Source organism: Telopea speciosissima, chromosome 10 (genome assembly GCF_018873765.1).
Source record: "Telopea speciosissima isolate NSW1024214 ecotype Mountain lineage chromosome 10, Tspe_v1, whole genome shotgun sequence".
In the NCBI taxonomy this organism is placed as follows: domain Eukaryota; kingdom Viridiplantae; phylum Streptophyta; class Magnoliopsida; order Proteales; family Proteaceae; genus Telopea; species Telopea speciosissima.
In genome coordinates, this window is record NC_057925.1 from 14,261,306 (window position 1) to 14,288,252 (window position 26,947).

At 39.0% G+C, this 26,947-nt stretch overlaps 2 protein-coding genes and 2 non-coding genes across 4 annotated transcripts; 2 read left to right on the forward strand and 2 right to left on the reverse strand.

The window, feature by feature from the left end:
• Positions 1-8,351: 8,351 nt before the first annotated feature.
• On the reverse strand, positions 8,352-13,488 carry LOC122641561 (calcium-dependent protein kinase 34). The gene is made up of 8 exons (XM_043834835.1): positions 12,404-13,488; positions 11,636-11,779; positions 11,308-11,460; positions 10,059-10,174; positions 9,622-9,789; positions 9,365-9,492; positions 9,086-9,185; positions 8,352-8,771 (listed from the first exon to the last, which is right to left on the reverse strand). Exons 1-8 carry the CDS (start codon positions 13,071-13,073, stop codon positions 8,679-8,681), a joined length of 1,572 nt encoding a protein of 523 aa, XP_043690770.1. The 5' UTR covers positions 13,074-13,488; the 3' UTR covers positions 8,352-8,678.
• Positions 13,489-17,572: 4,084 nt separating this feature from the next.
• Positions 17,573-17,645, forward strand: TRNAA-CGC. The gene has a single exon. It is a non-coding gene; the product is annotated as a tRNA-Ala (tRNA).
• A 410-nt stretch (positions 17,646-18,055) lies between these two features.
• Positions 18,056-18,128, forward strand: TRNAA-CGC. The gene has a single exon. It is a non-coding gene; the product is annotated as a tRNA-Ala (tRNA).
• A 6,236-nt stretch (positions 18,129-24,364) lies between these two features.
• LOC122643299 (protein AGENET DOMAIN (AGD)-CONTAINING P1-like) lies at positions 24,365-24,856 on the reverse strand. The gene has a single exon (XM_043836935.1). The coding sequence runs from the start codon at positions 24,854-24,856 to the stop codon at positions 24,365-24,367; it is 492 nt and encodes a 163-aa protein (XP_043692870.1).
• Between the last annotated feature and the right edge of the window lie 2,091 nt (positions 24,857-26,947).

Below are 26,947 nucleotides of genomic sequence, written 5' to 3' on the forward strand. Positions count from 1 at the left end.
ACTACCCAAATCTTGTTAAATACTTCTATAATAATCTTCGATTTAGCGGATCGGAAAGGGAGTTGAGGGTAAGTACTTTTGTGAAGGGCAATCAAATGGACATTTCTGTCGATGATCTTGCTAGATATCTTAATATCTCTAGTGCAGGTCCGTGTATCTTTTGGACCCCCAAGAGCACTTCCTTTCGTGACTTCATCGATCATGAAGAAGTATATTTTAACATCCTTGAAGAATATCATGGAGATGAGGGATTGGTTCCTATTTCTCGCCTCAAGCTCATTCCTCACGTCATTTCATGCATCATCCAACATAACTTTATTCCTAGAGGAGGAGATCAAAGTAAGTGTTTGACCCCTCAAGCTTACCTTACTTATTGTGTCAACACCTCTACTCTCTTGTGCCTACCTTATTTCATTATGCGGTACATGGAGTCCATTGCACACCCAAAGAAGTCCACAAACCTTCCTTATGGTCGCCATCTTACACGCATCTTCAAGGCATATGACATTGACTTTGATCGTGAGATGGAATCTACCACTTCATTCCTTCCCATCACTCAAAATTCTTTCCATACCATCAATATTCCAGACTTTGATGAAGAATATGAGAAGGGAGACTCAGGAAATGAAGGTGAGCGCCAACCAAGGAGACAACCCCGTCAACAACCTTGGGCACCCGAAGTTTTTCAAACTTGGGTTTCCAACTTGGAGGATTACATGGAGGAGACCAACACAAGAGTGATTGATCTTGAAATGGGACAACAACAGCTCTAACAAGATGTGGTGTCTTTGCATCAAGAAGTTCGAACCGATTTTGATTCATTAAACTCTAAACAAGACCGGATCCTCACAGTGGTCCAAAACTTGACTATGAATCTTGGTTTTCTATCTCTTGACACTCCAGGAGCGACTCCTCAAGGTTTTACACCTCAAGGCTTTCGACAACCTTTTCAAGCACCCTTCCCTGGAGAATCTGACTCTATTCCCTCCATTCCACCTTTTTCCGGGATGGCTTCTCAAGATCAACCCAATCTCGAAGCCCCATAAGTTGTTTTGTTGTTAACACTTTTTGATAATGTAAGGGGGAGAAAAAGTGAAAAATGGTTTCCACATGGTTGAAATGCAATCTTGAAAGTTTTTACTATCTATGCAATGATCTATTATTTATGAAATTTAATCATGCATACATGAAAAATAACCCAAATTTATATGCCCTTGCCAATTGGACATCACCCCATATCAGTCCTTTTAAGGACTTGCAGAAAATCAGCTGATTCGGTATACCGGATTTAGATCCAGCATACCCCATTGAGATTTCTGAGATTGGGCTGAATCATGATTGGGATCCACCTACTAGCTAGTCCTCTGAGATTTCTGAAGTTGGTTCCCTCCCAATCTATGTTATCCCAGACTTTTTACTAGAATGAACTCCTAAATTCATGACACTTGTTTACCATCCCTTGGCTTACCTTCAATGGCTTGGGGGTGCTATCAATGGCCATGTGCAAAACCTTATGGCTTTACACACCACAATTGAATTTATAGCAGCATCAGATATGGCTCCTGATTCACACATAGCTTCATTCACCAAAATATAAACACATAGATTGGCTTGTGCGTGGGTATAATTTCTCTCAATTATAAGCACACCAGCCATTTCATAGAATTAATTTACAACAAGTTGAGCAAGCTCATACATGAAAAAAGAAGACTCCGAATTTTCATTGAAACATTAAACATTGTGATTCCCTTACATTAAACATTGTGATTCCCTTACATTAAACATTGTTAATACCAAAACAACCAACCCAAGTACAAAGTCAACCCAATAGTCATTTTGTTACAATCAACACTGCTACCACCAAAACAAACAACGCTAGTACAAAATAACCTAAAAGTTCTACTCTTGAATCTGACTTCTCCATCCTATTAACCATAATATTCCTCAAACTTCGAATTTCTTCATTCATCTGCTGCAATTCTCTACTGGGTTCAGCTACAACTGTCTGGGAATTCTCTCTAGTCAACGACAATCCTCTAGGAGAACTAACAGGGTCACATCATGAGAAGTATCCACATCCATTTGATGGTGCATCTTGATAGCAGTAGTATAGATTGTGCTTATTCTGTTGCAACTCTGATATTCTCACTGTTGCTCTTTTGTTACAACTACAGAGTCGATTTAGATACTTCAAACCACCTGGGTTGTTGTAGCTTTCATTCACACTTGTTTGTGACATTGTTTATCTACAAAAGAAACATGGACATCTGTAAATATGGTATAAATTTCATGGACAAACATAAGAAAATCAAGTAACATATGTGTGTGTGTGTGACCCATGATATTAACTGATACAGGGAACAAGAAGACAGTCTCACATGAAGCCCAGAATTGTATAGTTCGAATGCTTTCCTTCTGTACATTTTACACATGATGCGTGCTCAACCATGAACAGGGATGTGATGCAATTGAATCAGAGAAAAGTTCACACATTCCCTGCTGCAACTCAATAATTTATACTTACAATTTATCAAGAAAAGTAAGTTAAGCACAACAGAATTAGAGAGTGAAGGAAATTTCAACCAGCCTGGGTTGCTTATTCTCAAGTAGATTTCAAGCATTTCAAGCACTTCAGTGAACAATAAAAATAGCCAGGAAAATTGATGCCCCTTTCACATCCTATTTTCAGTTTTGAGCTACCGAAATGTTTGGCTTAGTTTTTGCTCCTCAGATTTTAAAGGGATTCTAAAATCCTAGGTCTATTACACATTATTACTGCATTTGATAATGGGTATTTCAGCAGAGAAGAAAAGATTGAATCTAAAAATAAGTGAAGAATGAGAGATGATTATCAAAGGGTTTACTGTAGCAGAGATCCCTAGTAGAATGCCATAGCAGAGACAAAGAGGAGAACACATCTTATTAATAGAAGAAGAAAAAGAAGAAGAAGAAGAAGATGGAAGATACACCACTTACCGTAGTAGATGAACCCAGGCTGCCCTAGCAGAGATGAAGAGGAGAAGAAGGACGAAGAGGAGAAGTCCTGCGCTTAAAGCTCTCCAACGGTAAATTGTGTTTTTTCTTTTCATTCTTTTAGTTTTAAAGGTTTAAACCTAAAAAGGGTAAATGAGTCTTTTCACTTTTTTTTAATACTTAAACTAACACCAAACTAACACTGTTAGTGTAGAGGGGGTGGTCTGAGTATTTTCAAATTTGCGGGGGTGGTCTGAGTATCGGCCCATTTTCAGGGGGTGTTTCATAAATTTCCCTTAGAAATATTCCAACAAAACAGATCGGGCCCATTGGGAGCCAGTGCCTCAGTTAGTGGCTACAAAACAAGGCTATGCAACCGGTACAACACTCCTGAGGTCCTATATTATAAAAAGGCAGTGATTGGTGTTACTAAGTGTTTGTGGCGTTTCCAGAATTCATCCATGGTGTTTTCTATCTAAATTGTCTGTTCTTGCTCAGAAAAGCAATGGAAGAACTGGTCTTATGACAACCCTAATTCTGAGAACGTTTGCACAAACATATTTGGTAAAATCCCTCTCGTAGGCTAACTTGGTCATCATCTCTCTTTATTTACCCCTTTCTTTTTCCATGCCAGACCTCTTTCCTCTGGTCTTGCGCCGCCAAATTACTGGCTCATTCTCAATTTATCCCTTATCTAGTCTATCACTTCGTCAATGAGATAGTAGTGTTCTTGTCATTCCTTGAAAAATAGAACAATCCCTCTCTCTTCTTGTCATTCCTTGGTAAAAAGAACAAGGATAAATTATAGATCACCCCCTGATTTTTGAAAAAACTCAAATCACCTTTAGTTTAAGTCCCAATATGACAAATTAGTCCCTACCGTTAGTTTTATGCTGTTAAGTGATGATATCAACCAGTTAAATAAATTTAAATCCCTAAACTACCCTTGACCAATGTTGAAGACGAAGGAAGGGTAGTATTGTAAATTTAAGTCTAATGTTTTAGTACAAGGGTAAAATAGTCATTTCACACCAATAACTAACAGCAAACTAACACCGTTACTGTAGAGGGGGTGATTTGAGTTTTTTCAAAAACCAAGGGGTGATATGAGTTTCGTTTGAAAACCAGGGGCTGATGTGTAATTTACCCGAACAACAATCCTTCTCTTTTACTGTTTTTGGATGTCTCATCTCACAGTTCATGTCAAATTTGGATCCAGACTAAGGTTTGTTGCTCTTAAAATGATTAATTCTGTAAAGAAGTTATGAGTAGAAATTTTCAAACATCTATGGGATGTGTTACACTTGTGACACTTCCAGAACTCAGAAAATGTGATTCATCTACAGGTGCCTAAGTTTTATTTTCTGTAAATAATATTATATGATCTGTTCTTTACCAAATACTGTTCTTACGAAAAATTGCATGAAGGTTCAATGGAGGTGTTATCTTTTGCATCTATACAACTCTTCAGAAATCTTTGTTTACTAAAAGGAAACTTCTCCTTTTCTGTGCTCTCCATGTATGCAATATCCTTGTGATCTTCAGGGCGGAACTCGAGATCTTGGTTGTGTTTCGCTATAGATCCCACCAATGTAGGAGGATGGAGCTTTAGGCTATGTTTGGAAGCCAAGAAACGGAAAAAATGAAACAAAATAGGGGAAAAAGATCTCTGTCCGGGAGTGTACTCCCATGAGTCTATCTCTTTCCTCCCCATGTGAAAAGACATCTCTGACCCTTTGTTTTAAGGAGGAGAGAGATAGACACATGGGAGTGTCGGCGTAGGCCACACTCCAGGACAAAAAACTGCTTCCCTAAGATAAATTATGATAACGCTAGCGATGAGTTAATGTGTCTATCTCTTGAAAACATTTGCAATATGATAAAACTAGAGCTAGATCTTTGGAGCAGAACTCGAGATCCTGGTTGTGTTTTGCTATAGATCCCACCAATGTAGGAGGATTTCCATCCTTCAGATTTTGGATTTAGGCTATGTTTGGAAGCCAAGAAAAGGAAAAAAAGAAACATAATAAGATAAATTATGATAACGCTAGCGATGAGTTAATGGGTCTATCTCTTGAAAACATTTGCAATCTGATAAAACTAGAGCTAGATTTTCGGAGCGGAACTCGAGATCCTGGTTGTGTTTCGCTATAGATCCCACCAATGTAGGAGGAATTCCATCCTCCAGATTCTGGATTTAGGCTATGTTTGGTTTCCTTGCTGTGGACTGAAGAGATCTGGGTCCTCAACATGTCCTGAGTATATTCTCTCCCTTATTCATGTTTTTTTAAAGCATGCTGGCATGTTCATTTGTGATAAAATCTCTACACAAAACTCCATCGTCGACACTAATTTGTGTTAAAATACTGGAGCTCCATAGTATAGGCAAGATTCTTAGTTTTTGTTTGCTGATGGAGGTTTTAGCTACGGATTTATTGGATGAAGCGTAACTGCCAACAGAAAAAGCTACAGCAAGGAGGGGGAAGAAAGTATGAAAAAGAAGAGAGGAGGTACCACAAATATCAGTTTCATTTTATACATATTATACAGACGATGAAATGAGAAATCTAAGTTTAGGAATGCAAATGGATAGTCAAAATTTCTTATTCGATTTGTGTTCATATCAATTTAGGGGAATTAGTATTTGAAAAATTGTTTTCCCGTTGAAAGCTAATCAGATGCCAGTAGGAATATTTCAATTTCAAATAGGATATTATCTGATTCATTTAGGTCCGATTATAAAAATAAAAATATAATTAAGTAATAGTTTTATAAAATAATATTCTTTAATCTACCCTTGTCAAATACACACTGCATTACAAGTTGTTAAACAAAAAATTAAATGAAAAAAAAAAGATTCATGAGAATATTTATGTAATATGATACTTCAACAACAACTCCAGTAGGGTAGTGGATTCATCCATTCACATTCTCATCTTTTCTAGTTCTCAGCCGCTCAACACAAACAATGACCATTCTCTCCAAACTCATGACTCCACTCTTCTGTCGCCACTAGGAATGTAAATAGATAGTCAAAAAATCCGCATTCGATTTGTGTTTATATTCGTTTATGGGAAATCATATTTGAAAAATCGATTTCTGAAAGTTATTCGAATCCGTTCTAAAGCTAATCGGATTCGGATACCCAGTAGTGTTATATTCGATTTAAATTCAATCCATTTGCTTCCCTATCCAAGCTTCATTGGGCATATGGGTTATATGGCAATGAAGTCTGAACATGGTGGTTTTCACTCACTTCTTTAGTTCATTACTCACTCTTGCAGAAAAAAATATCCTTAGGCACGGTGTGTGAAGCTCTTTTATGTTTGTTGTGTGGTGTCTAATGCTCATGTAGAGGGCTCCTCATTAGTTATATAAAATGATTCACAAAGTCATCTATTTATAGACTCAAAAAATAGAACCGTTATTTTGTCTTATTCTCTAATAGCTACTTTCCACTACTAGGAATCGCCCCTCCTCCCTATATAAAGGATCCAATGCCCTTCCTCATGAAAGTGGATGATGCCAGATGACCATATCATCAATATCTTTCACTTGGGGGGAGGGAGGAATAGGACCCTGATCTTCTACGGTGCGCTGCCCGGAGCGGCCTGCGAGGCGCAGACTGTGTCGTGCATGCAATGACCGCCTTACCCCCGCTCGGGCAAGGCACTGGACAGGGGGTAAGGCAGTCATTGCGTGTACGACACAGTCTACGCTGCGCAGGCTGCTCCAGGCAGCGCACCGTAGAAGATCTCGATTGGGGGGGGGGGGATATCTCTCAGTGATGGACCTTCATATGGAATCTCTGGATACACCCCAAATTCAATGTCTATATCTGGAGGGCTTTTCACAATGGATTCCTAGTCAAAATAACTCTTGCAAGATGGGGCACCACTGATGACCAATGTCCGGTGTGTAACTCCGAATAAGAAAACATTGTGACATGCTTTCTTTGCATGTGCCATACCCACTAGAATTTGGGCCACAGGACCATTGGGCTTAAGAATTGAGCAGATTCCTCACAAAAACCCAAAATCTTTTTTTTTTTTTTTTTTCTAGATTTGTTCCGATCCCTTTCATCCAATAGAACTTTGTACAGATGGATATTCAGTGTTTGAAAGGTGTCTACAAAATTACAAGACACAATTAAAGAGTTGCTGCCATTACATGATCTGTGGAACTCTTTTCATATTTTAGAACAACTAAAATCACTCTCTTATACTTTTTTTTTTTTTTAAAGAAGAAATTCATTACAAAGATAATATATCAGTTACACTAAATCGACCTAGAATGCACTCCAAGAATGCATACCAAACAGAGCCTAAGTAAGGGATTGTGTTCTCTATCTAGGAGAGCTCTTTGGGTCTATCTCTCTTCACCCCAAGAGGGGTCAGAGATGTCATTTCATAGGAAGAGGAGAGAGATATACACTGGAAGGCGCTGGCGTAGGCCACACTCCCAAATGGAGAACATTATCCCATTAAATAAATACCAAACAAATTTAAGAAGATCGGTTTAACAGGGTGGACCGCATACTTAACACCTTCCTAGGTCTACAACTTGTCATGAGCTAATCTCTCGGTCGGACCAGGTTCAAGTGGAGTCAATTATTTATTTTCTGGGTCCTAGATCCTAAAAGGGTGGCGACTCTCAAAAAATCCAAAATTTTCTTAGGATAAAATTAGAACTTCCACATCTTTTCAGGGAGGTCACTAGAAGTAAACTCTTAAAAATTCTCCTTCACTTTTTAATATTTATTTGGGAAGTAGTTCTCTATCCGAGAGTGTGGCCTACGCCAGTCCTGGGCTGGTGGTTGGCACCACTTATAGAATCCAAGGCCTAAGGTACACGTCTCAGGTTTGAGACACTCCTCCCGTCTATGTACAGCAGGCCCTGCGCTCAAAAAGGGCAACCCCTACGGTACCCAATCTTGGCACCAAAAAAAATAATAAAATGGGCATACCCAGTGCAGGAGACTCCCGTCACTACAGGGTCTGGGGAGGGTTATAATGTACGCAGCCTTACCCCTGTTTTCACAGAGAGACTATTTCCAGTGGCACAAAAAATAATAACAATAACAATTTTGGGAGAAGAGGCATTTTGGGAACCTTCCCCAAAATGCATTGGTCATTCAAGAGTGATTAAAGAGTGATTAAAGAGGGACACAAGTATGTTTCATATCATATATGTATGTATTAGTCTGACATAGAAGAAATATACTACCCAACCCTCTCCTCCCTCCTCCTTCCATACACAACAATACGAACAGAATTTGAAAAGGAAAAGGAGACACAGGAGAAAATTATTGAAGTTGACTTCAATTCCTAGGCATATATTGTCTATATCTGCTGGAAGGTTACATTGTTCACCAAGAGGGAAAAAAAAAACACTACAATACCAACCACACGCGCCATCAAACTACTCAACCCTTCAATCTTAATTTACAAATGGTTCTGTTCATGTCCTCCCCCAACCACAACCCCAACCCCAATCCCAACCCCAACCCCAACCCCAACCCCAAACCATTACCTCTCCTTCCCCTTCATATATTGTACATGGAGTAATCTTGCATACTCTTGATTTTAGCATTTTCTCAGCTTCTCAACCATGCAACATCTGGGAGATAATATATATAATGTTACACACAAAACCATCTCAATCAGATTCTCTATTCTCACTCACCATAGATCAATGCTACCCAATCAAACAAACACATCACGCCGCTTCTTTGGGTTCACTTCAGGGTTCCCCTTTCTCATCATTGCAACGAATTCATCGTAGTTGATCCTCCCATCCTGTAGGCATTGAAAATGTCTATAACCATCAGCAATTTCATATATCAATTATCTATCCCTAACAGATGGTATGGGTGCATTAGAAAGCAATGGGTTAACCATTACTTGCTGTTGTACTCTTTAACCTATGCATTCAAGATTTAAAAATCAAATGGTAATTCTTCATTGTCTAAGCAAAGACAGTTTTCTTTAAATAATCTGTTCTAATTTGGTGTTTACTCTATGAATTAGAAGGCATAGTTCTCGAAGATGTTTCTAGGTCATATGTTGAACTTAAGCTGCATTATTTTATTTTCTGCTCATTTACTACTTACATTATCAGTATCAACTTCAGAAAGGATTTCCTTTAGGTCTGCGCTATCATGCATGCCATACTCGCGTAGAGCTTGCTCCAGCTCTTCTGTTGTAATATACCTGATTGAAAGAAGAAGAAAAAAAAGAAAGAAAGAAGAAGATAGACAAATGAAACTACTATTAATTACTCAAGAAATTTCAACTTGCCATGCTCATTACTGGATAATGACCACAAAAGACAGTTAAATAGTTTATCAATGATTTAATGATGTGATTTTTAATATACTATTATTATGTACCCGCTATTGTCTTTATCGAAGTACTGGAATGCAGTGTAAAGATGCTCTTCTCTGTCCATTCTGTTCAGGTGCATCGTTGCTGTGACAAACTCATCGTAGTCTATGGTTCCATTGCCATCTGCATCGGCCTATTTCAAAATAATAAAATCTCATATAAATTAGAAAGAAAACCAGAAGACTGCCAAAAAAAAGGAAAAGAAAGGGGGGGGGGGGGGGGTTTCTCTTCATTAATCATAACCATATTTGTGGGAACTTACGGCTTCCATCAGTTGTTTAACTTCATACTCAGACAACTTTGTGCCTTGCTTGGAGAGTCCTTGTTTAAGCTCTTCAAGTGTTATAGTTCCACTGTTGTCAGTGTCTATGTTCTTGAACATTTCCTTGAGTCCCTTGATTTCTTCCTCTGATAGGCAACCTGCTATAACCTACCAAGTTTAAAAAATAGAAGAGAAGCTCAGCAGAATAAAATGCAGTGGATTAGATGTTTTTGACTAAGATCTTTTAGGTAGAGCAGATAGATTTTACTGTCAAAACCAATAAAAACTTCAGATGTACAATGGGGTTACATTATTCAGTTTGTCCTAAATCACAATGAGTTACAATTTATTTCATATTGTACAGCACTAAAAAATGGTGGTCTTGAATCAATACAAGAAACCTTTGAAAGGTATACTTTGAGGGATGGAAAATATACCCGCAGAGCAACTTTCTTGAACTTGTTCATTGCCCTAAACTGTTTGAGCCTACTCAGGACAGCATTATCAAGAGGTGTATCAGGAGCATCTCCTCCTTCCTGGATCCATGGGTGATCTGTAAATCAACTTGCATCGTCAGCAAAGCATCTATTGTCATAATTGACGTTGAAAAACTTGAACTGAACTCAAACATACTTTCTTTGCATTGTTGGGTCAAAAAGATAGATTTAAACAAATTGCAAGAACTTGCAACGTTGGTTGCATTTTGTAAAGATCAATTATAAGCATTAACTCATGTTTAGCTTACAGAAAGGGAGATTAACCCCCACTAAAAGCCACTCGTTTAAGATTTCTGCTCCAATGTGATCCTATGCAATTGTGCATGTTCTTTTGGGATGGAGCTTCTAATTGCATCAAGAAGAGGTTAGTTTCTTCAGTTTATCAAAACTTTTCTTCTTCTCTTAATTTAGACCTATTATTGATCTTTAGTTCTTGCTCTATCTGCTTGTTCTATCATTTCTTTGAAACTTCCATCCATCAAGAATCAAGACTAGCTTTTTTGGCATTCCCAGTGAAGGCTTCTACTTTGTGAGTGATTGAGGGTAAACCCATCTCCCTTGACAGCACTGCTCCAGCCCTGATTTAAACTTAGTTGTCATCAGAACACTAATCATCAACCTACTAAACATTTCAATCTGTAGTTTCTTTTCTCAAAATCTAAAACCCTACTTTGAGGATTCTTTGTGCTTTGTTTTATTCGGTTCAATTTTAACTTTCATAAAAAAACAGAACCAGCAGAGAGTTTTGAGTAGGTAACCAATGTTGATGTTTGTAGACCATGGTATAAATTAAAAATTAAGAAGAAACAGTGGAGAGATCAGGTTTTTTTTTTTTTAGTTTATATCATAATTAGATACAGTCGGAATCTCTGTTTTTTATTCAAATCGTTCTAGTTCATGGGAGATTGATTTTACAATACTTGAATTCAAATTGGAGGTTCTTTACAGTTGAGTTATCATGTCAATATGATGCCTGGTAGCCAATTGTCAATCTAATATAAAGCAACAGGGATACAATATTACTTTTCTAGCACATCATGGCCTCAGCTAACCATCTATTGCTTCAAATTCCACAATTTGAAGTATTTATGGGGCCAAAGGGAACCAACTCGCACGTAATAAGGATCAGGGTTATGACATTTAAGTTTGCATATGTGAACAATGTCTTAAGGACCCGAATCAAACTTACTGAGAACTTGATATGCTGTCAACCTCTGCTTGGGATCTGCATGTAGCATCTTCCTGACTAGATCCTTTGCTCCAGGTGAAATTGAGGGCCATGGATCGCTTGTGAAGTCAATATGCCCAGTCAAGATAGCGTTGAAAATTCCGTTCTCCGATTCTGTCAGGCATTTATTTATTTCAGATTCATCAATTCAGGCATCTGTAACTCTTTGTTCTTTTTTAATTTTGGGGAAAGGTGGTGGGTGATGATGTGTTAACATGCCATGACTAAAGCAGTATTAGATAAAAGAAAGGAAAATCAGCCAATGAAGTGTATAAGAAGAGAAAATCACCAGCCCAAAATGGAGGAACTCCACAGAGAAGAATATACAGCATGATCCCGACACTCCAAATATCTATTTCTGGTCCATATCGTCTTTTCAAGACTTCAGGTGCAATGTAATATGCACTGCCAACGATATCTTTGAACACTTCACCTGTTGGAGGAATTAAACTGAATAATGCTTAGTTGAACTGAGAAATAGTTAACAACTTTGAGTAGCCTCTAGCATTATGGTCTTTCATGCATTGAAAAAGAAAAAAAAAAGGAGTTTAGGTTGGGGGGGGGGGGGGAGAGGGGCTTCTGCTCCAAGGCTAGAACTCAGGATCAAATTTGCCATTGCTTCCACGATCGTAAAAGTTGGTTAACCTTTGGGGATTGGTGTGTGGTTTGTGTGATTACACTTTCATCAAAAAAAAAAAAAAATATTTGCCATTGCTTGACCAAAGGTCTGATAATGGTTGAAGAAACAGGAACATGAATTATGAGAATCTTTTCATTCAACCAGTTCTCCCTAAAATTTCATTTGAAGTCATAGCTACATTTTCTCAATTTCCTCTACAGAACCCAGATTTTGAATTTCCTTCAATCATTTAAATTAGAACTCCAGTTGTTCTGGATCCCCCCCCCCCCCTCCTCCTCCCCAAAAAATTGAGGTATAACCTTTAGACATCTATAGGAATCACAAATTTTGACAGCAGAAAATCCCTCAGTTTTCCAAAAAGGAATAGATCAAAACAAAATCTACTCTGGTTAAATTGATAATATTTAAGCTACCAACCTTCTTTGTAGAACACAGAAAGACCGAAATCAGTAGCCTGAAGAGGGGAATCCTCTTCCTTGTTCAATAGAAGGAAATTTTCTGGCTTGAGATCCCTATGGACGACTCCCATTGAATGACAAGTATGAACAATATTCACAATTGTCCTCAACAGAGAAGCTGCTGCACTCTCTGTGTAATGCCCCTTGGCAATAATCCGATCAAAGAGCTCTCCTCCAGCACACAATTCCATCACTAAATGTACTGATTGCTTATCCTCGTATGCTCCTTTCAATTCAACAATGTTGGGTTGACCTGTCAAATGGTGCATGATCTGGACCTCTCTCCTAACATCCTCAATATCCTCCTTATTGACTAGTTTCCTTTTTGCAATCGTCTTGCACGCAAATTGCTCGCCCGAGGCATTATGGGTACATAGATAGGTGATTCCAAATTGTCCCCGACCGAGCTCTTTCCCTATTGTGTAGATTTCTCGAACATCTTCCATGGGTCGTCCCAGAACAGGTCCAATTGGAGCAGCCTTCGAATGCTTGGCGGGCGCTACGCTAGAAGGCTTGTGTGAATGTTCTTGAGCTCCATTCTCAGACTTGGGGGCATGGCTGCCCACAAAAGATTCTGATTTTTGGGTTTTGTTGGCTTCTTTGTTTTCATTGGAGAAACAATTACCCATGGTCGAAGCAAGAGATTGAGAGAGAAGGATTAAGGATGAGAGAGGTGGGAGTGGGAAATTGGGGTTCTGGGGTTTGAAGAAAGAGTTGTTTGGAGTTTAAGGGAATGCATGTATAAAGGAACAGAAGGAAGCCATAAGAATGAAACAAAGGGAAGAATGTGGGAAGAAGAATCAGAACAGGTTGGACTAATGAAGAGTCTACTGGGAGGATTGATGATTGATGATTGATGGAAGGGCATTGTTGGGAAGATCTAGTTTTTTTTTTTTTTTTTTTTGAAATGGGTTGAATGAGTCGTTGCTGCAAACTGGGGTGTTTTCAAGTGAGAGACAAGAGAGGCAAGAGAGACAGTGAGGTTGAGAGCATTTGGCGGGAACCAACGGTTTTATTTCTTCTGGGGTTTGAGATTTAACGGCTGTGAGAGGAATGAAACCTGGAGTGAGTTGGTTTTTGGTTTGGCATCCCTGTATTCTTATTAGTTGGTTGACATAAATGCCCTTGTTGAATTGTCAGAATTATTTTGGATCCCCAAAGGCCAACCAGTAGTGGCTGATCACAACTGTGTCACCTCTGTTTTCATAAAAATATTAAATTGGGTTAGTTGACTTCATGGAACTTTGTATATTTCTGGCCCTGCCTAATATTGTGTGTTCCACGTTGCAAATTCCTCTGTTTTTTTTTGTGGCCGTTGGATTAGAATATTTTTTCAGAGAAATAATCAGCTTTCACTGGGAGATAGTGTTATATGTGTCTCGAATTCTTGTACCCGTTTTGACATTTTTTTATGGCAAGTCGAAAGAAATTTTTTTTCCTTTTCCTGAGATCTATGATGGTAGCGGAGGCCGGAGCCCATCACTGCTCTCGTTGGGAGTGCGGGGCCGAAGCCCCTGCAATATAGTTTGACTCAACCCGATGGAGGAGTATTTATATTCTTTACCCGTATTGTTGTAATTGAAGTCGATTTTGGGGTTTTTGTGTTAGGGTTTTGAGAAGAGAATAGCAACGCCGTTTTAGATGTTCTTGAGAGATCTCTATTGTAATTTTTTTCCATTACATAGTGAAACATCTTCAGTTTCGCCCGTGAGCATTGGTGTGTGAACCATGTTAATTCTCTATGCCATCTTGCTATGTTTTTTATTTTTGTTCGTATTTCTTTGGTGTTTGGTTTAACATATAAGGATTCCAATTCAATGGTCCTATCCAATTAATGCCTATGATCTGCAGATAGAGAGTTTCATTATATTTCACTTCTATTTGTCCATAAAATTTGGGTGGTTGGTTTGGTCCATTGCTTGTGGTTTGTGCGCTTGGCTGGTTTAGTTTCCTTATACAGTCAAAAAAACAGCTTTAATTGATTTTCATGGAGTCCAAAGTGGTTGATCAGGGCCTCAATACCCCAACGGAGATTGTCTCACCAGTGAATGGCCAAGAGGGAGATCGAGGTTGCATGTTGGCTCACAAGTGCAATCCCTCCACGCGATCTTAGCCCTTCTACTGATGATTTTTCCCACTACTATGGTTTTTTGGTCCCATCCAGATGGCCACTAGTGTGACAATGGTATTTATGAGGTGTCCAGTCTATTCTGTAATTGTGAACAATTTTAGGTTAAAACCTAAAGACTACCAAAGCCCGTTATTAAATCATGCACATTAATTTATATATATTTTCAGAGAAAAAGATCTCTACCAGGTCATATAGTCTCTACACAAGTGTCTGGACCAATGGATGAGCACGCTTGGGTATCTACCCAGGGGCAGAGGATTTGATGAACACATTTCCAACAATTGCATGTCATGTTAAGGAATACATGCTAGCCCAAATATCCCTTCATTTCTTGTGAAAACCAAGTTGGAAAATCATGTTTTCTGACTCGACTCGTCTTTCAGCAAAACATGGTTACTCGGTCTTGTCAAACCCGGTCAAGGTGAGTCATTTTTTTTAATTTTTTAATACAATATTATATGTAAATTAGTAAAAAATCAGAAAATACGGGAAAATCAGAAAAATAAAATAAAATCAAGGATTCACTATTTTGAGTATATACCATTGAACAAGAGAAGGGAGTTGACAATTTGAGGGTTTCATACTGTTTTAGAATACGAATTTGCTATTTTATTCAACTCAGTTTCTAAGTAAACCCCCAGCTTTATAGTTTTTTAAAAAACGATAAATTTCGCCGAGTTTGTCATGACTCGGGTAAAAATACAAATTCTTTTTTGACTCGGACGGTTTATAACCCAATTTCGTCATTTTTTACCATGACCTAGTCTAAATGAATCTTGATTAGGTTTTCAAAAAATTTGACTCTACTTGAATGACTCACAAATCCAGTTTTCAAAACCCAACAACGTCATAATATTTTTTATGATTTTAGAATGACCTTTAAGGGTTTTTTTTTTTTTTGTTTTGGTGAAAGACCTTTAAGGTGTTCCAATAATCACTTTTCGTGCATACCATTTCTCTTTTAAGTAAATCTTTTGAACTAATGACTCAGCTTAAGGAACGTTAATTGGTCCATTATATTAGGGAAATTTATGAAACACCCCCTGAAAATGGGTCAAAACTCGGATCACCCCTTAAAATTTGAAAATACTCAGATCACCCCCTCTACACTAACGGTGTTAGTTTGCTGTTAGTTATTGGTGTAAAAGGACTATTTTACCCTTGTACTAAATCGTTAGAGTTAAATTTACATTACTACCCTTTCCTCTTCTTCTCTTGTTGCTCAACGCCATCTCTGTCTCCGTTCACGGTGGCGGCCACCGGGTGGCTAGGGGGTGATTGCAGGCCCAAACCCCTGCCCTTCACGGCTTGACGCCTACCCTAACTGCTGCGTCTGCCGCCCCTTCTTCTCTGTCGAGACTCTCCACCCTCCACTCTCCACTCTCCACTCTCCACTCTCTATTCTTCTTCTCTGTTGCGATTTAACGACGGCCGGTGGCCAAGCTCAGACCTCATAGTTTCTAACCTATATGGCGAGTTGGGCGCTCGTATAGGTCGGAGCTAGCACGGGCAGCCTGGCGGAGAAAGGCAGCGAGTTTCTCCGTTTGGATTTAAGTTCGGCGCACTCCTGCTTGAAGGTTTGGGCATCGTCGGCGAACTTGGTCACCTGATCCGCCAATTGAATCGGCTTCGCCAGGATCTGCTTCACGATGTCCGCCATGGCCGTAGCGGTCCCGAACGACCCAAACTCTCAAACCCAAGCAGATCAACGATCAAATCCAATACCAAATCAAATAAAAAAGGAGACGGGAAGAAAGGGCCAAAAAAAATTCACGCAAAAATTGAAAGAATGAATGAAGGGGACTTTCTGTGTGTTTGGTTTTCCAGATTCTGAAGAAAAAGAAAGGGGAAAAAACTTGAGAAGAGGTATATAGCTTCTTCTTCTTGTTCTTATTGTTGCCTGAGAGAGGGCAGAGAGATAGGAGAATGTATGGATTGAGTTCAAGAATCGAGAGGGCAGCTAGCTACTCAAGACCTGCAACTCATCTCTGTCCGATTTCCACCATCTAGGTTAGGTTATTCTCTCTCCATTCCAATACTCCGACTGAACCAATTCTACCCTTTTCGTTTCTCTTCACTTCTCTTCCATCTGAAATCCAGAACCGAACCCTATAAACATGCAACCCATCTTCTTCCTCTATTCTGAACCCACTTTTTTCTCCTTCTCCTTTTCATTTTTTCCTCCATTAATCGAGTCTGGGTCTTTGGGAGGTGGTGGTGGCGGCGGCGGCGGCTGCGGCTGCTGGGGCAATGGTGATTGCAGAGGAGAGGGAAAGGAATATTCCCTCTCCGATTCTTTATTTTAATTAAGAAAAAAAAAAGAGAGCACATGTTGGGTTTTTAGATCTAAGGGTAAAATGGTAATTACACTCTTCTCAAGGGTAGTTTAGGGTTTTCAAAAAATTTAACTAGTTGATTTCATCAGTTAACTAACGGTAGGGTCTAATTTGAGTATAAGGCTCTAATACAGGGGGTGATCTGAGTATTTTCAAATTTCAAGGGGTGATTCAAGTTTCGATCAATTTTCAAGGGGTGTTTCATAAATTTCCCTAAAATTTAATAATCATGAGTTACTACAAGCACGTGCATGTATCTTGGGACTTCCAAATTTTTTAGAACTAAACCACCGCTTAAGTTTTAATTATTAGTATACCTACCACATTTGTTGATGGTAATTGATACTATATTATCCTAATAAATCAAACATTATCTCAACTACTTAGGGTCGGCAAAATGAATCATTTCCCACCTCACTAGGGTGATACCTATGCAAGAAACATCTTAAAGTTAATTTAATAGCCACTTAAGTTACCACATTTAAGAATTTTTTCTTTTAGTCGTTTGCTCAGTTGATTAATGGCTTGTCGATAGAATGTAGTCTCTCGGGAGATCAACGGTTTGATTCTCTTGTCTTCATCTTATGCCATAAGAATCCCCTATAGACAAGAACCTTTAATTAAATTACTTAATAACTCTTTGAAAGAATACTTATACATTGGGGGTGTAGCTCATATGGTAGAGCGCTCGCTTCGCATGCGAGAGGCACGGGGTTCGATTCCCCGCACCTCCAATAGAATATAATTTTTCTTTTTGATTTAATCATCAATGATCAACCAAGGAATGACCAACCAATGTAGCTCTTTCAATTTTTTTTACTAGGCAATTGATGTAATGCTATTTAAGTTTAAATAAATTGTCCATGTGGCAAACAATGTGTAGGAAAGTTCAATAATCCAACCTAATACTTGTAAAGAAACACAACCAATATTACATTCCCAAGAAAAAACCCATTAAATAAGAGTAAAAAAAACTTATCTTTTAGTCGTTTGCTCAGTTGATTAATGCCTTGTCGATAGAGTGTAAGCTCTCAGGAGGTCATTGGCTTGATTCTCCTGTCTTTATCTTATGCCATAAGAATCCCATAGACAAGAACCATTAATTAACATACTTAATAAATCTTTAAAAAAATGCTTTTCCATTGGGGGTGTAACTCATATGGTAGAGCGCTCGCTTCGCATGCGAGAGGCACGGGGTTCGATTCCCCGCACCTCCAATAGTATATAATTTATATTTTTGATTTAATCATCAATGATCAACTAAGGAATCGCCAACCAATGTAGCTCTTTGAAACAATAACTTTCAATTTTTTTTAGGGAGAATGTTTTCTGTGCCGGGGACGCAGGTTGTGCCTAGACACATGGGGGTGGGTGAAATGACCACCCTACCCCCTGAATGGCAGACCCATGTGTCTAGGCCTAGGCTGCGCTGTGGCATAGAGAACATCTACCCTTTTTATTAATAGGCAATTGATGTAATGTTATTTAAGTTTAAATAAATTGTCCATGTGGCAAACAATGGGTAGGAAAGTTCAATAATCCAACCTAATACTTGTAAAGAAACACAACCAACAACTATTACATTCCCAAGAAAAAACCATTAAATAAGTTACGCCAAAGGTTTTGTGTGCGGCCATGCAAGACATGGGATGGAGACAATAGGGGGTTTAAATGCAATTTGGATCCTCTATTGCCGAGTTGCCTGGCAGGACCGTGCTGCCCAGACATGGTGTTGCGCACAATATCCATCTTACCCTTGCCCAAATACCTTGCTCGAGTGAGGGTAAGGCAGTCTTTGCGTGCAACACCAGTGTCTGGGCAACTCGGCAGTAGAGGATCTGGATCCATCTAAATGACCCCATTTAAAGAATCATTGAATCATAAAACCTTTTGATATGTTCATTGATAGAGGATGGAGAAATATTGAAACTTTTCACAATTCCATTTTGTGATGGTAGGTTTATCCAACTGTAGACAACACATTTTGTCGCTCTGGAGTAGTCCAGATGATGACGAAATCAATATTGTCTTGAAGATGTGTGAGACCTATTATTTATAGACTGGGAGGTTTTCTAGCTGGCCCGCAACAGCATTCTGAGTCCTACAACTTAGGATTTAGTTTCTAATGGATTGTCAAAATGAGTTTTCAAAATATAGAATTGGCTTTGTCACACATAGCACAAACCAAACCCAAAATCCCCTGAACCAAACCCGTCTGGTTCAAAATCTCAACCAGTCATTGTGTTGACTAGGCCCGGTGCTGACAGATTTGGAGCCAGTACCTGTAGATACTTCTTGTCAACGTTGATAAATTCCTGTTTTGAGTCGTCTAGTTCTCATTTTGAGCCAAAAATGACCCTGATCCCTCAGTTGATCGGGTACATTCTCTGTCAAGTCTGCTTGGAATGCTACTCGCTCTCATCATCCATATGTTCCTTGGGCTGGAATTGTTTGGAGTAAGGTTTTACTTCCTATGTAGTCTTGCGCGCATAGGTTCTCCACGGACGACAATGTGTGCAAGTGGTGTTCCAATGGTCTCTAGATGTGTATTATGCCCCCATGAGTGTGAGAGCTCAGTGCATATTTTTCTTGAATGCCTTTTGGCGGTTGCAATTTGGTTTTGTTTGATTCATAGCCTTCATTTTTTGGTGGAAAAGGAAAACCTTAGTGCTTGTTCTCAAGGTTATTTGTTTGCATTGCTTATCCTTATTCCATATCAGATTTGGATCAACCAAAATAAAAGAAGATTTTGATAATGGTTTCAGACAATTGGGATTTCTTGTGGATGGTTCTGAGTGACATTCAGGAAATCTATTTTGTTCACCCAAGTAAATTCTCAATGAAGAAGCGTACATGTCCCAGCCCTGGCTCTAAGGAAAAATCTAAACCAGGTTATGCTTGCAAGCTCTAGAAATCTTTGTATGGTTTGAAACAAGCACCCAGGGCATGGTTTTACATGCTCTCCCAGTTCTTATTGGCCTTTGGTTTTCGGGCCTCCAAGACGGACCCATTCCTGTTCATCTTCACTCAAGGGGTAGTCACCACCTATGTACTTGTATATGTTGACAACATTTGATCACTAGCATTGATGATTGGCACTTCACCTCCCTCCTTTAACAGTTGGCTACTTCATTTGCGATCAAGGACTTGGGTCCTCTAGGCTTTTTTCTTGGTGTTGATGCAGTTAACCAACTTACTAGAGTGCTTTTATTTCAATATCATTACATTTTTGACCTATTTCATCGAATAGATATGATAGATTGCAAGCTTGTTCTCACTCCCATGGCTACCAGTACTAAACCATCAGCTTCAGGGAGTGAGCCACTGGCCGATCCAACTTAGTACCAGTCATTGTTGGGGTCCTTAGTGTGTGACCTTGACTGACCCTGATGTTGCTTACTTTGTCAATAAGGCGTGCCAATTTATGTACTCTGTCAATAGTGCGTGCCAGTTTATGCATGCTCCAACTGATGCTCACTGGTCCCTAGTAAAGAGGATTTTGTGTATCTCAAGGGTACACAAAGCCATGGTCTCTTCATTCAGAAATCCACCGACATCACTCTACAGGTTTTCAGTGATGCTGACTGGGCTGAAGCAGTGACGACAAAAAATCTGCAGGGGGTAATGCTGTTTTCCTTGGCCCCAAGGCCCCCAACTTCATCTACCAGGAACTCCAAGAAACAACGAACCATGATCGTTCCTCCACTAAGGCTGAATACAAATCCCTTGTAGATGCATGTGCTCAAATTACTTGGTTACGCTTGCTCCTCATGGAGCTTGAGATTGGTGTTCCTCACGCACCCATCTTATGGTGTCTTCCATTCCTACACCAAACATGTGGAGATCGACTTCCACTTTGTTTGGGACTAGGTTGCCAAGAAGGAGATCGTAGTCCAATTCATCTCTACCAAAGATAAGCTAAATGATATTTTCTCCGAAGGATTGTCCTCCTCTAGATTCAATCAATTTTCTTCGGGATAAGTTGAAGATTCACAGTTTCAAATCTTCCACTTTAGGGAGTGTATCAGTAGAATATACCAAGCACAATCTCGACGATCCATATGATCATACCTCCCTATCTTGGCGTCCTTAATATTGTGCACCACTGTCAATATCTCATTTCCTTATATATTACAGTTTATATTGTAATACCTTCATTATTCTGGAGAGCATGGATTGATTCCTAAGCTAACATCAACCAATCACTGTCCCCCTTCAATGCCCTCTTAATGTTTCGACCAAATTTCTTTTTTTTTGTCCTCCTCTTTCTTCTCCTCTTCTGTGACTAGTTCCTCTTTCACCCAAACCCAATTGAACAGCCATGGCTATCTGCATCTTTGCAATCCTTTTATGAATTCCCTACCCTTTATAAAACACCAGTTTCTTTTTATTGTTGATTTCTTCTCTTTCAGTCCTGGAAATCCGATCATTCATGGTTATGGAGGAGGAGTAACAACAACAACAACAACAACAAAAACAACAACAGAAGAAAGCAAAGTTTGGTCTGGAGAAGAGAGAGAACAAGGAAGTCAAGGGCAAAAATGTCTAACAACAAGGTGGTAAGGATGAGGTACTATTTTGAGTAATTTGGTAATTTTTCCATAATTTTTCGAGAATGGATCATCTGCACGTACCAACAGGTGAACATACTATAGCCAATCACATTTTAATTTTTTTTCCATAAAAATCCCTCCTCCCCTTGTAAATGGCAAAAATAGAACAGGTGGTTGGCTTTCACATGTAAGTTCACCTGTTGGTACGTGCAGAGGAACCGAACTCTAATTTTTCCTTTACAAAGCTATTTCTTGTCTGCCAACCCGCTCCTACCCCCCTAAGAAAAGAAAAAACCCCAACATGTGGTCCATGACCAATCTAAACCACTGATTCCTACCAATTCTGTTTGTTCTATTCCTAACAGGGTTTAAAAAATCGTAATCTAGGATAGAATCAGTTGGAATCTTACAGAATCAATTCCGATTCGAATAGGCCAGAATCAGTCAGATCCTATTGGTTTTAAGCTATTTTGTAGGGATGTAAATGGATAGTCGAAAATCTGTGTTCAAATCCATTTAGGGGTTTCCGAATCCATAATTTTGGTTTCCGAAAAATATCCAAATCCATCCAAAAGATAAACTGATTTGGATTCGAATAGTTCCATTTTGAATAAGATAATATCCAGATAATTTACTATCTGAATGTAAAATGCGATTAGTTTAATATTTTTATAAAAACATATGATATATTATTACATTACCCTTAGGGAAAAGTTTTCATACACGGTTGTGTAAACCGTGTATGTGAGAGAGTCTCTCACAAAGAGTTGGAAAAGTCATAAATCCCCACCCATTAATTAATGCCTTGAAACTCCCACCCTCTCACATACACTCATTCTTGCTCCTTGCAGATTGCATCTTCAAGATAGGGTAGGCACGCATGGTTTGAATCTTGTCGTTCCAGTGACTGGAAAAGGAATACCAGCCTGTTGTATTAGGTGAACAAACCCATTGTAAGGGAAAGGTTCAATGAAAGCCCCAATGTTATGATTCCAGAATCTGAGATGAGATTCAAGAACCATAAAAGAGGAATTTTCTCACCATTTCGAGTAAGTGAGGGAACTCCTGGGAAAATACAGAGGAGGAGAGACTGAACTATTTTATTTCTTATTTCATATTCCATATCCAATGCATGTGGTACAATCCCTATTTATAGGGTAATACAATCCAACCTAGGGCTGCAACAGGGTCGGGTTGGGCCGGGCTTTATAGAACCCTAGCCCAACCCTAAGTCCCCTTAGCTGGGCCCAGGCCCGACCCGACCCTGACTCAGGGCCAGAAAAATCCAATCTTGACCCGCCCTCAGGATCGGGCAGGGCCGACCCTGATTGGCCCTGATCATGGGTAGGGGGAAAGAAATGCATGGGTTGGAATGGGTTGGGAAGAACTTATTAATTTTACATAAAATAACAATATAATAAATTATATATAACACTTATTGTCTTCATATATAATATATTATATAAAAAAATGTGGGTGAAATTTAAAGTCTATAATGTATAAATTATATCAATATATATTTTATAGTATAACTTAAATCAGGGTCGGGCCGGGCCGAGCCAAGCTTAGCTCAAGACCTCAACCCTAACCCAACCCGACCCTAACTCAAGGCCAGAAATTTTCAGCCTTGACCCGCCCTCAGGGCCAAATATTTCAGCCCAGACCCTGTTCGGGCTCAGGGCGGGCCAGGGCGGGTTCGGGCCGACAGGGCTAAACTTGCACCCCTAATCCAACCCAACCCTTAGTAACAACTAAGCTAACTAACTAACACTAACCACCAAGACTAACTAATAATCCTAACCTATCTCTTAATCCACATGGTTTACACGACCGTGTATGAAAACTTTCCCCTTACCCTTATTATAAACACTTTTATAAGGATATTTTGTTAATCGGAATCGAAAATCGGTAATCGTAATCAAAAATTCGTAATCGATATAGGTCAGATTGGTTTACTAATCGGATAATATCCAAATATCCTATAAACTTCTGAATTCAAATATTAGATCAGTTTTTAAAATTCCGCCGAATATCATATCAGATATGGATGTCATTTGGTAAACGGATTCGGATTCGAATAGTAGTAAATCCGAGCCAAATCCAATCCGTTTACATCCCTAGTATTTTGTGATGGAAAAAGAATCCACATAAGAATCGGGAATTGGGAATCGACCCATGAATCAACCTGATTCAAGATGAATCCCAAAGAAAACTAGGAATCGACCGATTTGGATCCAATTTTGTCGATCTAATTCTGATTCAGGCAGTAACGATTAGGATCGGTGGAAAACATGATCCATGTCAACCGATTCCAATCTGAATTGACCGATTCATCGATCCGATTCTCGTTCTCGAAACCGCTGGTTCCTGGCCTATTCTGACCAAGTGACCCGACTCCTCCTTGATACGGTTTTCTAAATCCATGTGTGGGACCCACCTCTCAAAATTTTCATCTTTACCTCCCGCTAAACAAATGAGAATGGATCATCTGTACATACGTGCAGGTGAACGTACATCTGATAAGCATCCACATGTCCTCTGTTTTATAAATACCTCTCCTCCCTAATAAATGGCAAAAATGGAACATGTGGTTGTCTCTCATATGTATGTGCAGAGAAACTGAAGGGCTTAGTGTTGCTACAAGAGTGCTACGTATACAATTGAGAGAGAGAGAGAAAGAGAGAGATGGACTTCTACAACATTTCAACTAATTGATACAAGAGATACGTAGAAACTGAAGAACAGATTCCTAAAGAGATGAAACCATAAACATACAGGAGACCTATCAGCAGCAATCCCCAAATTCAGGAACTAAAGCAACAACAACAACAGAACCACAGAGCGAAAGAGAGAGAGAGAGATCAACAACAACCAGTCCATTCAACTACATAAAACCCTCTTCACCTGGAAGAAACCCATCTCCCATCCTTCCATTCCTGATGAACCCTTAACTGAGAAAAGGAGTAACCAATCTCATCTCCACAAGGGAAATGCACATAATACTTAGATTCATCTATAACCCTCACCTGAGAAAACGGCCCTGCAACTCCACTTCCTCCTCCTCCTCCTCCTCCATTGCCATCAAATTGTGCATAATACTTTGATTCATCTATTCTTGTAATCTTCCCAACCCACCACCCATCATTGTCATAAGCATCTACTTCATCGTCTACACGGAACTCAGAGACTCTGATTTCAGGAGGACGAGGCCTTATTTGATTGCAATGGACCATTTCTCTCAGCCAACACGATTCATCATCTGTTAACAATGTCTTATATTCCACCAAAACTTTCTTTTTTTTCACTGAGAGAACCTTGGCTACATAGTAAGAACCCTCGAACCCTTCTTCCTTGCCGTAAATTTCGACTGAATCTCCAATTCGATAGGCCATTTAGGGTTGATTTTGAGAGGGTTTTTGCTGAAAAGACAAGATTTTTTTGATCAACTTGAGGAAATTAAACTAGGGTTATAGTTCTCTGAAGAAGATGCATTCGAAACGGGAGGGGACAAGAGAAACCCCAAAATAATGGAAAAAATCTGCATCTCTTCTTCTTACAGAAACGGAGAAGTTAGGTAGAACTTTTATCTTTATCCTTTATCAGTGCACGGTACGGTATCGGTTGGTTGCAAAACCAATATGATATTGATAAGGTATCGGCATATATCGGCTGTATCAAACAATTTTACCCCCTGATTTTCCTTTAAAAGTTGTTTTTTTCAATTTTACTCTTTGCTCGTACCATTTCTTCGATACAGTATTGGCATGGTATTGGGATTGATGACTTGCAATACCAATATGTATTGCCTGACAATGAATCACTTGGCAATCCATTTCGTCATTAAATTTCATTCACAAGTAGACCCCATTATTCCGAGGGGTGTCAAATGGTCGGTTCAACTCGGTTTCGGTTGGGCTGAATCGATTTTGGTCTCGGAATGAGACCAAAACCAAACTGTTAAGAAATTTTGGTTTTTGATTGGTTTTGGTTTGGTCTGGTACGATTTTGGTTTATTTTGATTTTTCAATATCAGGTTAATATTGATTTAGATCGATTTTTTTCGGGTTTGACCTATAATGAAATCTTACATTCATAATTTGCAGTGAAGAAAGATTTAATAAAAATACTATAATTCACCTTTCCCAAATCAAACAAGTAAACAGTCATGAATAGAAAAATTGATTTGATGTGTTTATGTTGTAATCCGAACATAGCATAATAAATTGTAGGAGGAAGATAAGTAATATTGAAATCCATGGATAAATAGAGTTTTGTAGAGAAATTATTGTTATAAATCATATTACTATTTATCATTAATTGTACGGGGAAGATAACTAACATTGAAATCAATGAATAACTAGTCATTGAGAAGATAACTAATATTGAAATCACAAAATGAACCTTACTATCAAATCATTCATTTACTATCCAGCTAATATAGTTGAGAAGGAGATCAACGGAAGCATTGTTACAAATCAATTTCTGTATTCAGAACCTCATACTCATTGATTTGTAACAATTCCCCTTACAACCAGAAATTTCTCACATTTTAAAATAAATGGATAATCAATTCACCTATTTACAACCTTTTACTCAATGGTTTTTTATTTGTTTCATTCGGTTTGGTCCAGTTTTTTCAGTTGGTTTTGGTCAATCTTATCGGTAGGGGCTAGGTTTTGACACCCTTTAATTATTCCCTATCCCTTGTAAAAATTGAACCTAGTCCTAATTCTTGACATAAAGAAAAAACAAGTTTTCCCAAAATATATTTAAGGGAAAAAGAAGTCGCACACCCCTACACCAGACACAGGTGGCGAAATGACCACCCCACCCCCATGTTGATACCTGGGCACACACTCCTATTAGCCCTTGGACTGGCGTAGGGCCACGCGTCCAAGTACCGTTCTCTTCTCCATTATTTAAAAAGTCTTAATTATTCACTATCCACCTATAAAATTTTGAATTCAATTCAAGTTGAAGAAAAAGCAAGTAAAAAATATATGGGAGAGAGAACGCTGCATGGTCGCATGGCCCCTACGCCAATATGGGGGCCAATGGGAGCGCACCTAAACATCCAACATGGGGAGTGAGTGGTCATTTCGCCAACCTTGTGCTTGGATGTAGGGGCACGCCACCAAACAACTTTTTTTCCCCAAAATTATATATACCTAAAATGTAAAAAGTAAAAGCAAAAATCTTGCTCCATCCAAAAGACACATGTGAACAAGTTGGGCAGATCAACAACCTATGTAAGGGGGAAAATTATCCTCTCAAATTCCCTAAAGCTCGGCAATGTGGCAGAGCTAGGTGGATATGTTGAGCTGGTGGGGAAAATTATCCTCTCCAATGGTCCGAGCTTTTATAGTTCACCGTTAGGTTGATATCCACCTAGCACTGCCACACTGCAGAGCTTTAGGAATTGGGGAGGATAATAATCCTTTGTAAGAGTGTCAATTGCAAAAAGAAACCGTTTAATGTAATCA

Excerpts from the sequence above, each read along its gene's own strand:
- LOC122641561 (XM_043834835.1), bottom strand. The coding sequence starts at position 13,073 with ATGGGTAATTGTTTCTCCAATGAAAACAAAGAAGCCAACAAAACCCAA. Across the intron at positions 10,175-11,307 it reads GACAGCATATCAAGTTCTCA|ATCACCCATGGATCCAGGAA; the intron begins GTAAGTTTGATT and ends GTTGATTTACAG. Across the intron at positions 9,186-9,364 it reads TTCGATAAAGACAATAGCGG|GTATATTACAACAGAAGAGC; the intron begins GTACATAATAAT and ends TCTTTCAATCAG.
- LOC122643299 (XM_043836935.1), bottom strand. The coding sequence starts at position 24,856 with ATGGCCTATCGAATTGGAGATTCAGTCGAAATTTACGGCAAGGAAGAA.